We start from the raw sequence: 15,304 nt of genomic DNA on the forward strand, positions 1-15,304 counted from the left end.
TGAGAGGAAATCTAATTGAGGCATTTAAGGCTTTGAAGGTAATGAGTAAACTAAATGCTGATGGCATCTTTCAAAAAACAATGCACATAAGGGGAATTTTAACCAAAAATGGATGGCTGTAGGACAGATGTGAGAAAATTGCTTTCAGCCAAGCATAATTGATTGTTGGAACAAACTACCATGTGGTGTCATGGAAGTGAGTAATTTGAACAGTAGACTCGTTTATGGATGAGGATACCAGAAGTATGCCAAGTTATAACTGAGTTAATGGAATGTGATTGATGGAATCTATCCAATTATATTAAAAGAAGCAGCAAGAGAGGAAAAAACTTTTGATTGTAATTATGAGAGTATCCTCAGATTCAGGGGAAGTTCCTAGAGATTGAAGATGTGTGCAAATATTTAGAAGTGTTGCAAGCTTTAGTGTAGGAGAACATAAAGCTATGGATTTGGATATAGTCCATTGTGATATCCTACATTCTTATATTGAACAGCCTTAACACATATACTGGAACCCAAAGATTCCAGTAGATGTACATAAATGATGAAATTTTTGGGTGAGATGGAGAATAAAGAATTTTATTTCTACGAGAATACTGGAACTGATGAGCAGAACAAACTTTAAGAAGGGACGATTTAAAACTGAACATGCAAAATTCGATCTGAAGTACCTAGTGGGTCATTAACATTGACTGTGTAATTTGAAGAACTGTTGGTGAGGAAAATATCAAGGTTGGTCGGTCTTTAGCATTGTCTGGTATTCTGGTAGACAAATACACAGGTTGTGTAAGAGAATTAGTAATCACAAAAGCCTCAGAATCTCTCCCAGTGGGGTGAATGTAACTGGAAAATTCAATTCAATCCAGTTGCAGTTGTGAACATTAAAATCACCTCACTATTAGGAAAGTTAGGAAGGAGGTGAAAAAGGAAGTGAAAGAATTCCATGTGATTAGTGGCATTGAGAGAATTGGAAACAGATGAATGTGATAGAATTGGGTAAGGAGTAAAGAGATTTTAAGCTAGAGGATATCAAAACAAGGAAGTTCCAGATTAAGAAGTCTCTGACAAGGTGATTATTCTGAGCAATAGGTAGAATCCCATCAGCATTGAGCATGCTCAACCCATTCAAGGCTTTATACACCTCAATTAGATCACATCGCAGGTGCCTAGTCTCCAACCACTATAATCTGCAAAACTTAAGCCTTTCTTCGTAAGAGCAACCCTTTGTTCCATTCACTAATCTTGTTGCCCTTCTCTGTACTTGTTTCAACAGCTCTACATCCTTCTTAAAATGAGGCCTCCAGACCTTTATACAGTATTCAAGGTGTGGCCTAACCATCGCCTTACACAAGGGGATAATCACCTCCTTATCTAGCACCTCCATAGCCAGGTGAGCAGAAGCAGCAGTGCATAGCACATGCTTCTTGATTAGACCGGGGTTCGAGCCCGTGACCACCAAATACGGAGGGTGCGGGAAGGTCAGGGAATGACCACCACATATCCCAGGAACAATATGGCCTTAGTTGCTAATGCTCCTAATAACCAAATCACAACAACAACAACACCTCCTTATCCCTGCTAGAAAAATTCCTGTATATCATCGATAAGACACCATGAGATTCTCTTGCAGACCGTCTGCACTGCTCAGAAAACTTCATATCTGCCTGCACAATTACCCCCAGGTCCTTTTCATTCTCTACCACTATCAGTGTGGTACCACAGAGTTGATACATTACTTTGGGATTACTGCTTCCCATATGTAGTACTTTACATTTGTCAATGTTAAACTTCATTTGCCACCTCTCAGCCCATCTACTCAACTTTTCTAGATTCCGTTGCAGCAGTGTACTGTCATTCGTGCCATTAACAACCCTGCCAACCTTCGTATCGTCTGCAAACTTGGACATTAAGCCTGATATACCATCATCAATATCATTTATAAATACAGAAAACAACAATGGACCCAACACTCAACCCTGAGGGACTACACTAATAACATTAGTCCACAACGAGCAGTGTCCATTGATTACCACTCTCTGCCTTCTCCCACTCAACCATCCCTTTATCCATAGCAGCAATTTGCCTCCAATGCCTGCTCCAATTTGTGCAGCAGTCTTCCATGTGCAACAGTATCAAAAGCTTTTCTAAGATCCAAATATATGATATCAAAGTTATTCTCTGCATCCAGTTGCTTTGTGACCACATCATAGTATCCAGTCAAATTGGTCAGGCAAGACTTCCCCTTAACAAATCCATGCTGTGTCCCAGCTATAACTGAAGTCTTGTCTATATGATCCTGCAGTGTTTCTTTAACCAGTGCCTCCATTAATTTCCCTTGAACAGAAGTTAAACTAACAGGTCTATAATTACTTGTGTCGCCCTTTGATTCTCCTTTGTGAATTGGGGTCACATTTGCACCTCTCCAGTTCATGGGTACCTCCCCTGAGTCCATGGAAGCTCTCATAATTATGGCTAAGGGTTTGCTTACTTCCTTTGCTGCCTCCTTTAATATAACTGGATAGATCCCATCCACCCCAGCTGCCTTTCTTATGTTTATCTTGAACAATTTCTCCTCCACTTTCCTCTCAGTTATTACAAAATCATCTAGCTCACTGCCATAGTGTAGTTCACCTCTGGCATTCTCCTCCCTGAATAACATCTATACCTTGATCTAAATATCTTGATAAATCTATACCTTGATAATAACATCTATAACCCTGATAAATATCTCACAACCGTGATTAAAAATTAACATTGAAACACTTATTCTTTATATGAAGGAAAAGGAAAAAATATACGATACACGTACGTAAATAATTTTGTATTAACGCTATTAACGATTTTTTTTTTTTTTCAATTACATAAAATACAGATACATTAACCAAGTGGTTGAAATTATTTCTTAAAAGAGAAGACAGATGGCAGCACTTACCACCTCAGCATTCGTTTTATGGTACAGTCCCTCTGCAAATACGGCCAACACAAAAATATTGATGAAAAGGGATACAAGTAAAGCAATGGCGCACTCGATGAAATAATACATATTAGCCTCGCGAACTTCTTCATTGTTTCTACGGTCAACTTTTCTCGTCTATAGAAGAAAAAAAAATGCAAATCAGGCGAGCTATATAAGAATATGCTACAACAGCACCCTTAGTTTCTAATCTAATCTAACGAAGTATAGAATACGTCATCAGCTTTTCTTTCTTTCTTTCTTTCTTTCTGTAGAATGCAACGTGAAGCTGTAGTTAACTGATTTCAGGCGGTTGGAGTACAGATTTCTGTTGCAGTAGTCAGAGACCTTAAACGTGCCATGACTGCTTGCTATCAAGTCATAACAGAAGGAGACGACAACCAGGTCTCTCTCTCTCTCTCTCTCTCTCTCTCTCTCTCTCCAGATAGGAAGGACCATTTAAAAGTAAACTGTATGCAGAAGGCTTCAAGATATGGAACTTCAGAATTTTGCGAGCGTGCCATGGTTTGCATTTCCTACACCCCCATGACCCAAAAAAGCAAATGTGACTTGGAACAAAGAAGTCTCAGGAGTCTGGGCCACTGTTCTTTACAGATAAATAGAGATTCATTCTTGAAACGGATTTTCGACGTGTCCTTAAACAGACAGAATGTGGAATAAGCTTCCATGAGGTAAAGAGGTCAAATACGCTTAACAATTGTATTAATTGCTAAGATGAAACTACTGTGTCCTACTGATCGTGCGTGAGTACAAACGGAACTTCTGGTTTGTGATGTAATAATTTTGGCAGAGCAGCATGGTGAATAGTCGCAGCGATCATTGCATCTTTTAGGGAGATACCTTAGTAGCTCAAAGTCATAGGAACGAAATCTTTAATCCTTACTTTGAAGCTTTTCAGAGGTCCCATGAACACTGAATTTATTTTCAATAATTATGATGTCCTTTCACATGTAGCTCAACTGGCAGAAATTCTTTTGCTCTCTCTGATGAATGTAGTGGCTAATCAGATCTCTGATCCTGGATTCGATTGATCATGTCTGGGATGCTTTACAGGTGTTTGTTTGGTTGGTTGTTGTAGGGTTTGAGGCTTATCAGTAACTTAGGCCATACTGCACCGTATATAATATGTCTGTAAATTGTCTTTAGTGATCGATTTGCTGTTTGCTGGAAGAAAAACCTTAGTTTCCGAGAGAAAAACCATGCCACCCTCGCCTGAGACAGACTAACTCAGGCCACAGGGTGGCCCATAAAAATTTCTCGCATCATTGATGAGATTCGAACTCAGGTCTTTTCCACTCGGTGTGGAGAGGACGGCAATTATACCAACTGTGCTACGCTACCCACGAGGGCAAAAGCAGAGGCATATTTCTTTTTAAATTATTAAATCAATACGTTTCCACAAAAGATTTGATCGAATTCAATCAAGCTCATCGTTTTATTGATACATCTTTTGTACTCTGCACATTGTACACGCTTGTGTACACATGCGCACAATTTTTTTTAATGGAGAATAGAATATAGGATATTAAATAAGTCAGTTTTTTACACTCATGTTATACTAACTCAAAAATAGAACCAATTTATGAATATTATCAGAATGTTCATAAATGTTGCAAGTTTTATTAAAAATGAATTAGTTTCCAAATCTGTAAATAATTTTAGGAGTGGTGGTGTTCTAATTTTATAGATTCTGCTTCTTTAATTTTGTTATTTATCTTATACAGTATTTGATGTGTTTGATTACTAAACTGGTTTTTATTTTAAACAACAGAGATATTAAATAATAATAGATTAGTACTTTAAATTGAAACTGGTGGCATTTACAAGATTGAATTTTAAAGTGACTGAATCTTATTCTTCTTATGTGATGGGATATGAGACATTGTTATATTATATGAGGGTTGGTCAAAGAGCAGTAGCAATACTGCTGTCACGTGTACACATGCGCTCATGAGCAAGAAACATGTAAAGTACGCTACTTATAAAAGGGGCACGGTAGTTATATGGAAATAGCAGTTTCGTACATGTGCATGAATGAAAAGGTTGTTTCGTTGAACAGAGAAGTTGAAAATTCACGTCAGCATGACGCATTTCCGTACGTTACCTACATACGGGTAACATGCCCGTTTCGACTTTATGGAGAAATGTGCAAGACGAAACACATATTGAAAATCCAACCATCCCCTGATGGGTAGAAGAAACAGCTCACTACTTCGGTAACAGAGACTCATCACGCAATGAACAGTTTGGTTGTTGTAGGGTCTTAGGCGCATCAACGACCTGGAGCATATTGCGTATATAATATGTCTGTAAACTGCGTTCTTTGTTCAATTTGATATTTTCTAGACAAAAAACCATGCTGCTCTTGCCTGAGACCGACTAACTCAGCCACGTTGTGAAAAAAGTCCATAAAATTTCCTCGAATTGGGATTCGAATTTAGGTGTTTTCCACCCGGAAAACAACTGAGTTCGAATCACAATTCGATTCTTCAGGTGTTTTCCACTAGTTGGTATAATTACCGGAGGATGGTTATTATACCAACTGGTTGTTAAGGTCGGTTGAATTCCATTAACAGTATCACGTACACGAAAGAACGACTCAGATAAAACAAGACATAATGTGCACTCGCCACTGTTCAGTAAACCAAAGCTGTTGCTTCTTGTATCAAACGCCCACGCGTACATTGGAGTTGAGTTGTACCGTAGTAGTTCGGAAATTACTATGTCGGAATGTAACTGTAAATACTTGTAAATAAACTCCTCTTTTGTATGAAATACACTGGTATGCAAAATTTAAGGACCACTCAGGTTTTTACCTGTAGCTTCTCATAGGTGTAGCTTGGATATGAGAAAAGCATACCAAAGGAACCTCGTGAGGTACAGAAATGATGAAGGAAACAACACCGACACAACAACGGAAACAAAACGGTACAGAGGAACTTTATTGAAAAATAGCAACAGAGCACTGGCTGCCATGATACAGATGCATCACTGCCAAAGATAGAACAAAGGGAAGAGGTGGTCCTCAGTAGGAGATATGGCTACCCTTAATGTCGATGCAGGCTTTGCACCGCCTGTCCATACTTAGAACAATGTTGTTGATAAGTTCTTGCGGTAACATCTTCCATTCCTCTGTCAGCGCCATTTTCAGCTGGTGAACATTTTCTGGTGGGTGTGCCCCTAGTCGTCTCCCCAGAGGTTCCCATATGTGTTCGATGGGATTTAGACGGCGGAACGGGCAGACCAATCCATACGAACAATGTCCTCACTTTTAAAAAGAATATCAACAGCTGTAGTACGATGGGTTGTGGCGTTATCGTCCATAAACACGAACTTGGGGCCAATGGCACCTCGGAACAGACGCACATGGGGACGGATTACCTCAGTACAGTAGCGTGCACCGGCTACAGTACCGCCTTCCAGTATCTGGAGTTGTGTACGTCAATCCAAGACAGCGTCTCCCCAGTCGAGAACACCTCGACCGCCATATCGATCCCTTTCAGTGTTTGCGGGGTGATACCGTGTGCCAACCTCTCGCCAGATTAGTTGATGTCCAGAATCGCTCCTGAGACTGAATCTGCTCTCATCAAAAGTAGTACTTTAAGACTAATTTTGATTTAAAGTAAAGAGTACTTTAAGTAAAGATTTTGTGGTTATAATCTTTAGAAATAGTGTTGGTCCTTATGTTTTGCACAGCAGTGTATGCTGCTACTATTTTTGAATAACTTTCGTATTTGTTTCTGATACCTAAATTATTTTATGGTGCAAAAAATAATAAAAACAAAACATAATTTTTGGTTTTTGTTTGTGTTATGTCGGAAATTTTGGAAGGAAGCTTTTTTTTTTTATTGAATCCCCTTAAATTAACCTTTAAGGAGAATCATAGATATAAGCCAAACGGAGGAGAAAGATTGAAACGCAGTTCATTCGACAAACAATAATAAAATTCGAATGATAAATGAAATATTAACTGGAAATATTACTTTATTACAAACTATTGAAAAAAGGAAAAGAAGAAAGAAAGGAAAAGGGTCACTGGGTGACATTTTGTACAAATGTCATCCAGTAACAAATAAAAACGACCAATTTCAAAGGAAATTACTTATCTGGAGTTTAAATTCCCCAGCCAAAGGAAACAACCAGTGATATTGCACAACCATTTCCAAGAAGCATAGCAACAAGGAAACTAAATTGGGGATACCGGGAATTTCCCGGTATCCCCAATTATTAGTGTAAGTCAGCTGTCTCTAGAATAGCTTAGTATCAATGCTAAGGAACGGACAAAAGGAAAGTCCAACGTCGCCTATTAGTTAAACTTGCATGAATGAAATTTGTCAGCGTTTTGTCATGCAGTAAGCAGAATGTACTTTTCCTGTCAGGTCGGAGGGAGGCAAGGATGTAGAGTTCAGCACGCAAAGGCAATTCTGGGGGAAGAAGTCGCAATTAAACGCAGATTACAAATGACTGGCCAATGCCATATGTTTCAGTTACTATGACAATGGTCAAAAGATAAAGATCTCCAATGATTTAAAATTTGCTTTGTACTATTAACCTGATGCTGCGAAAATTAAAAGAGTTCATCTTTTTAAGCACGAATCTGTGCTTTTTAAGCACAGATTCGTGCTGGATCAGCACGAATCTGTGCTGATCCAGTGAGGGTTGGCAGATCGACCGTATTTAGCAGTCAGGGGTTTGAACCCCGGCCTACTCAAACAGCGTGTGCTACTGCACTCCAGCTCATAACCACTCGGCTACGGAGGCCTCTCTGTCCACATATTATAATTCTGATATTGACCTCTCCATCCAACTTTGGCTAACTTATTTTTATTGTACTAATCATAACATTTTCGCTGAAAATTGGAATCTAAATTATCGAAATATGTTGTTAATAAATATATACTTATTGAGATATTTTAATTATAATAGTTGTACCAGTTATTTAATTAGGAGAAAATTTTAATGCAGCCTTTAAAACCATTAATGCTATAGCAGCAAAAAATTCTCTGGTTTAAGATGTAAAATCAAATGTAATCATTCACCTGAATGTCATTTATTATGCTATGGTGTTCAACCTGGTCATAAACTAACGTAAAGTAAAACTATCTAAATGTTTTTCCGCAAAACATATTAATCGACACAGAAGAAAACATAATGACAATGTTTTTCTGTTTTTTTTTTGTCTTTCTATTTAACCAATCTTAATTTTCATGGCCACAAATATTGCTCGAAGTGTCATCCATCTCTCAGGATGGATGAAGTGTCATCCATCCTGAGAGATGGATCCTGTTTATAAATTATAAACAGCAGAAGAAAACTGATCTCAGGATGCGTTATCACTTTTTGGATAGTCCTCTTCAGTTATGAGACATATTTTGGATCATATCTGTAGACACAGCCTTCTGGATAACCCCACAACAGTAAATAGGACGATTCGAATCTGGATTGCGAGGTGGCCACTTTGTTTCCAAAGCTCTGCTGATGTTTCGTCCATCGGAATGTTGTTTTAATAACGTGTAACTCTTAGGTGATATGAGGGTGTCCATTCCTGTTGAAAGATCACTTAATTCAAAACTTCTTCCTGTTTGTTTCATGTCCGGAATGATAACATTTTCCAACATATTTCGCATATCTTTGTGAAGTCACAGATACAATAATGAAGTGTCCATTAAAAATTTCCTAAAAAAAAAAAAAAAAAATAGCGATCCAGTGATGAAAGTGAAACCATGCCATACTGTTATACTATCATCACGAAACGGTTTGCTGGTTATTGCGAAACCACAGTACCATCATTTTATTCCTTGACGTATAGTGGTTTCGCCACTTGTCATTCGTTGGAAGAGGGTTCGAGTCCCGTCGATAACTGGAGGATTTTTAAAGGATTCTTCAATCGAAGCTGTAGTTAGTCGATCTCCGGAGGTAGTAAGGCATTCCCCTTCAGTTATTCCGGGTTTTTCACTTTGAACAACATGCAAATCGGCTCGTGAAAACACTTGTATTTCCTGGTGGTAGCACAGTGGATGCAATCACTGTTCTCCGAACACCGGCTGGAAAAAGTCTGGTTTCAAATCTCGTCAATTTGAGGAATTTTTATGGGCTTTTTCCATAACGTGGCTGAGTTAGTGAGTCTCGGGCGAGGATGGCATGGCATTTTCTCTCTGAAAAATTTTCACAATTTACAGACATAAAATTCTGAAGACTTATAGACTTAGTTGCACTGACACTTAACACACACACACACACACACGCGCGCGCGTACAGACATAATACGCAATGGTCCAATAAGATCTCTGTAGCTGATGCACCAAAATCCCAACAACAAACAAGCGTGTGGGATTCCTTCAGCTCAAATCGACTTCAGAGGGTACAGTTTCAGGATCCTGGTCATTGTTTGGAGTACAGAAGAGTTGAGTAAACATCTGGACGTCTCATCACTGCATCGTCATGAAGGCTATGTTGAGGATAATTCATCTACAGGCGGCTAATTGACAATGGTTTTCTCCTTCATCGAGAGACCACTATTTCGTTTTTATCAATAGCGCATCCGATCTATTCCATCTTCAATATCAATGTCTTCGAGGACTGAATTGAGTAACGCCCATAACTATTTTCTCTTTATCATTTTATTCATTATTCATCTGGCAAGCTGTCAATCAAATCAAATTTATCTGCTTCTAGAGAATGTTCACGAAGTCATTTGAATTTGAAGAGGGATCACAATCTCTTCATTCCTTATTTGGTCTTCTAAGCATTCTTTTTATGGTGCAAATGAATTTTATAGCGAAACCAAGCTGATGTAATATACATCGGCTTGGTTTCCCTGCTATCCTTAGTTTCGCTTATGTTATTATGTCATTGATAACGTAACACGAGAACGCTGGAAGAAACAAAGTCCTATATACTGTACATAGTCTAGTGTGTAATATATAGCCTGGTTTACGTGAAAGTCAAGCAACCGTGTAACTTTAAGATAGCTAGTGTTACTTTATCACACTGGTCTGATTTTAATAATACCTGTACTTGGGAACTTGAAGAAAAAACGTAGGAACTATATTGAAATTGTAACACTACACTGTGTTGAATAAATTTTCTATAAAACACAGGCTGCCTCACATGATTACCTCCATACATTCTTGCCAACTGGATGGGTAATACCAAGAATCCGAAGAATTTTGTAGAGTTATAAGTGCAGGAAATACTTATATTTTTAAATTTAAGATCATCTAAGTGACTGTTTATATGACACAGCACAATGTAGCTAACAAAGCTTTCAACAACAGATCCAGAAAGTGCTCATCTTCAAGCGATTAGTTGGTACAATTGAAAATAACTATACTGAATTTGACCCATTCATTTTTATATTTACTTAAGACAACCCATAATTCCCTTATGTTGATGTCACTGGTAGGATTTATTCAGACTTTTTGTAAAATAGCTTGATCATAAACACACAATTGTATGACATTATTTATTGATTGATTCTTTCAATGTCCAGTTCACCAGATACATATTTATTGTTTTATACAGGGTGACTCACGACTTTGTTACCACTCTTATAGGAAATTTTTCTTTCAGATTGTTGCTTTGAGATTTTGCTAATGGTTCACACATTGAACGTTGGCACTTTATGTTCTTATTTTACCATTTTTTATTTTTAAAATTTTCTGTGCAATTGGGTAAAAATAACTATAAATAAAAAAACGAATAATATTTTAGTGTTTTGTATTTATGTTTTTCGCCATCACAGTGGTAACGTACTTATGACTTCACTCTATATAAAATATTCTTTGAAAATACATCCCGTGGTGCAGAATCATTTGAAAAAAAGTTTGAAAAAAGAGAATGACGTATTTCTGAAATTCTGTTGATTTTACAGTTGGTTCGTTATTTGTCTCTTATTATGTACTATCATCATAAGAAATAGAAAATACAAATTTCAGAACATTTTCCTATTTTTTAGTGGAGATTCCCGCAAGGGCTATATATTGATAATAAATTATCTGGGAATCGACCTTGACAAGTTTTACTAGAGTAGAATGCATACGGTTCAGAATCTAAAGGAAACCTAATAACATGCCCTCATGGGTAACACAGTTGGTAGAATCGCCGTTCTCCCCACAACGGATGGAAAAGACCTGGGTTCAAGTCCCGTCGACGCCGAGAGGAATTTTTATGGGTCATTTTTCACAATGCGGCTGAGTTAGTCGGTGTTAGGAGAGGGTAGTATGGCTTTTTTCTCCCGGAAACCCGGGTTTTTCGTCCAGCAAACAGAAAATCGACCTCAGAACACACACAATTTACAGACAGTATATACGGGGGCAATCGACTGATTCTCGATTGCCACACATGGCCGTGTCGATTTCTGGAAAAGGTTTGTTTCATGACTGAAGACTGGCTGAGGGTTTGATTCTTTTGCTTACTGCATCCATTTTAGAACGCCTCAGTGTCATTGGAGAGTAGGTGCAATCTCCCCACCCCTGCAAAATATGATGCACCCACTGTGCCCACTGTGGAGCCAAAATGCCATGAATCCCTCTGCTTAGGATCGGCAAATACTTCGTATAGTTTATATTAACAAAATCAAGTTAAAATAATTTAATTGTGATTTAGGTTATCTTGTTTGGTTGTTATGCCTTTTATTCATTATTTTTGTTTTTGTGATGTTCTCTTATTGTATTGATGTGCGCTCCTTCCATAGATGGTTGTCTGTATGGGCAAATCCACCTGGTTTAATATACTGAATAATAATAATAATAATAATAATAATAATAATAATAAGACAGGAGATCAAAGAGATGTGGCATATGCAACAAGTGGCGACCATCCGGATCATCGTGTCAGCCACAGGTATGGTGCCAAAGACCCTATATAACAGCCTAGCAGCAACAGGTCTCCCAGCGAACACCTACAACCTCGAAACCATTCAGAGGACCATCCTCCTTACCATGTCGAGAGCAACTAGAACGACTAGCACGGCTGCCCTCTAAGTCCTGGTAGGAGTTCTGCCCCTGGATCTCGAAGCTACCCGCTGTGGTCTGCTCTACCATCGGCTACAATGTATGACCTCACCACTGACATCACTAATGACCGCAACTATGAGAAGAGAAGAATCACTGACCACCTCGTCCAGATTTTGCAGAGGAGATGGAGCAACACAGAAAAAGATGCAGTGACCAGAAGATTCTTTCCCACTGTCACCAAGCTGTACCCTAAGGCGCCAGCATGGTTTCACCCTGGTCGAAATGCCACCTTCCTCCTTACAGGACACGGCCCGTTTAAAGCTAAACTTCACCAACCTGGCATCATAAATAACGCGGACGGTCCCTGTGGCAACCCGAAGTCCTGGAATGTTTGAGTGCGATTTGATGACGACCTACGACTACGCCTAATAACGGCAATCCAATATATCCCAGACAACCAAGAACCCAGACTGTTAGACACCCAACAGGACTACAAGGCACTCAGTCAATATGCCTAGGATCTATTTTCTAGAAGGAAAACAATGATAGAAATACACCAAAGGCAACCCGACTAGAAAGAATGCAGGAGGTCAAACAAGGAAAAAAAAAAAAAAAAACTCACCATACCACAGAAAAAAAAAAAAAACTCACCATACCACAGAAGAACAAGACTTCAGGATGATTTGGATGGCCTACTGTCGACCCAAAACTGCACTCCCTTGTGCGGTTTTTTTTTTTTTTTTTCGGGGAGGGAGGGAGGGGGGTATTTGCTCTTCTCCTCTCCTCGCCTCCCCATATTTTCACTGTTGTGGGGCATGGGCATGTCCCACTGAAAATGTCACCTTCCTATCCGACCCCTCTTCTTCCTATTTCATCCCCCCGTCTTCACCCTCCTTCCCATCACTTTCTCTTGTACAGCGACTGCCCCACATGTCCAAATTTAAATCACATCAAATTTTGCCCGACCTTTTAGGCCCTCTAGAAATAGTTCTTTCAGCGTAAAATCCCACGCAGCGCTTTCTAAATGCAATTTTACTTAAATCAACAGCGATAACTCCAATCTTTATTTTAGGTCCTAGTCACCGAAATCCCAGGAAAGTAAGTGGCAGGACCTTCCAGAGTATAATTAGTCTCTTGGTACACCCGGCCGGCATCCCCGTCGCTAGGTATGGTAACGCCGGGTCCCACTGGGGATCCGGCGGCCAACAGGCCGGATGAACAATGGGCATAACAAACTATATACCACATGACCCATACATTATTTTTAAACCTCTGGCATAGACAGGGTACTGTCACTCGATACATAGAATATACGCGGAGATGGGAGAAATCCCCGGAGCCGTCAGATCCTCAACATACCTATACCTACAAGGAACTCCAGAAAATCGCAATCCTGAACACCTGTAGGATAGTCAGAAAGTTCCTCGACCAACAGTAACACCAGACATAAAAACCACCCTGTGTACTTGGTAGTAATACCCGTCACGAGGTGGAACCCCCAATCAGGCAGAAATAATATAGTAATAATAATGCCAATTTGTAAAGCTTTCTGAATTTCTTCAACCATGTCTAAGAAAGAATAAAGATTTCTGTTGAAATTTGCAGGAAATATGAAGGTCGACAGGGTTTCCTTAGAAAGATTTAGCTGTTCTGATATAATCAGACATGAAGATTTCTATACAGTGTTATAATGATCACTAGCATCTAGGAAAAATGAAATAATATAAGGGAGTAATGAGACCGAATTTGCAAAACTGCTTCTGGGTCTGGAGGTCACAAAAAAAAAAAAAAAAAAAAAAAAAAAATTATATATTAGGATCTCCTGTAAATGATTACATCAAATTACGTGTGTTCTCTGGTCGATTTGCCTGTTTATCTGGACGAAAACCCCCCAGTTTCTGACTGAGGGAAAAAACCTTGCTATCTACGCCTGAGACCAACTAACTCAGCCACGGAGTGAAAAAAGCTCATTAAAGTTTCTCGCGTCATCGATGGGATTCGAACCGGGACCTTTTCCACTCGGTGTGGGAAGGACGGTGACCATACAACTGTGCTACCCGCGCAGACTGGTCTGGAGGGCACAGCTGAAGAAAGAATTGAACCTTTATAAAAAGGTCCAAAGGTGGGCGACTCGTCTGGTGAGAATAGCTTACGTGAGGTTATGTTAGCGCCAAATAACTAAGACTGTAAGGAGTCAGATAATGTGTCTGAAATTGCGTGATTCGTCGGTAGGTTTGCTGAACGTAAAACCAAAGTTTCTTTTGGGATAAAATCCATGTAACCTCACCTGAGACCGAACCAACACAGTCGTGTTGGTTCGGTCATGGGTCAGGTTTTTGTAAAAAAAAAAAAAAAAAAAAAAAGCTCATAAAAATCATGACGAGATTCGAACTAAAGTGTTTTCTACCAGGTGTGGGGAGGATAGTGTGATTATAAGCACTGTTCGCAAAGGGTGAGAACAGTCAAAGGGGGGGGGGGGGTTGTTCTATATAAGAAGCGGCTACAAAAAAAGTTGGTTACAGATATGGGTTACAAAATCAGTCAGATTCCCATTCCTCCAGATATTCAGTTTCTAAGCTCTGTAAGCTTGTAAATTAGTCATCGAGGAGGAGGAAGAATGAGATCTGATTAAGGCATCGAGGAAGTGACAAATCGAACTACATTGGAATAAATAAATAAATGTATTTATTTGAGGAAAATCAATGTAATCAATTGAAAAACCCGATGGAATGATTAAGAGCTAACAAACTTCCAACGTGGAATAGGTGTTGCCTGACAAATGGGAAGGGAAAACAAACCTCAGTTAAAGTTCTGCTATTTTCAAAATTGGATGTAAAAGTTAAGTGAAGTACTATTACAGTTCAGGAATGTTATTCGTAGTATTTTGAGGACATTCAAAAAAAATCTATTGAATCGAGAGTACACCAAAACCATGGATGAACTATAGATTGGGAAACCAGAAGTAATTTTTAACTATTAGGAACCACACAGAGAAATGGTTGTTACAGAAAGCCCAAGTAAAAGAAAAAAAAAAACTAAAAAGTGGGTGAATTTGCAGATAAAAAGTGAATGGAACTAATCAAGAATAATTACACTGAATAATCTAGTTCAACCACTCTAGGAAGCCATTGTAATGAACTTTGATAAATAAACTCGAATCCAAACCGAACTTAAATGTTCTCGAAAAATAATGGCGCAATTTTTTAATTAAACCACATTTCACGTAGACTATGGTAAATCGCATCCAAGGGCAGAGTAACGCCTTTTTAGAAATGAAACTGAAGCATCGGAAAACGTAATTCCTGCATTTTGTACACCTTGCCCCAATGCTAATGTCATACTTAAATTTGATTTAATCCTGTTTAGGGACTTT

At 38.9% G+C, this 15,304-nt stretch overlaps 1 protein-coding gene across 2 annotated transcripts in view; it reads right to left on the reverse strand.

The window, feature by feature from the left end:
• Positions 1 to 15,304, reverse strand: part of LOC150091054 (natural resistance-associated macrophage protein 2-like) — a 91,013-nt gene that overhangs the window by 47,705 nt on the left and 28,004 nt on the right. Inside the window, exon 8 of one of the 2 annotated variants that reach the window (XM_090381426.1) lies at positions 2,933 to 3,091. The exons of the other annotated variant lie outside the window; for it this stretch is intronic. Within the exon in view, the coding sequence (XP_090237552.1) occupies positions 2,933 to 3,091 (159 nt within the window). The remainder of the gene's footprint in view (positions 1 to 2,932; positions 3,092 to 15,304) is intronic. 2 annotated transcript variants of the gene reach the window in all.

Source organism: Mastigoproctus giganteus, chromosome 1 (genome assembly GCF_048544385.1).
Source record: "Mastigoproctus giganteus isolate SK-2022 chromosome 1, ASM4854438v1, whole genome shotgun sequence".
Lineage (NCBI taxonomy): Eukaryota > Metazoa > Arthropoda > Arachnida > Uropygi > Thelyphonidae > Mastigoproctus > Mastigoproctus giganteus.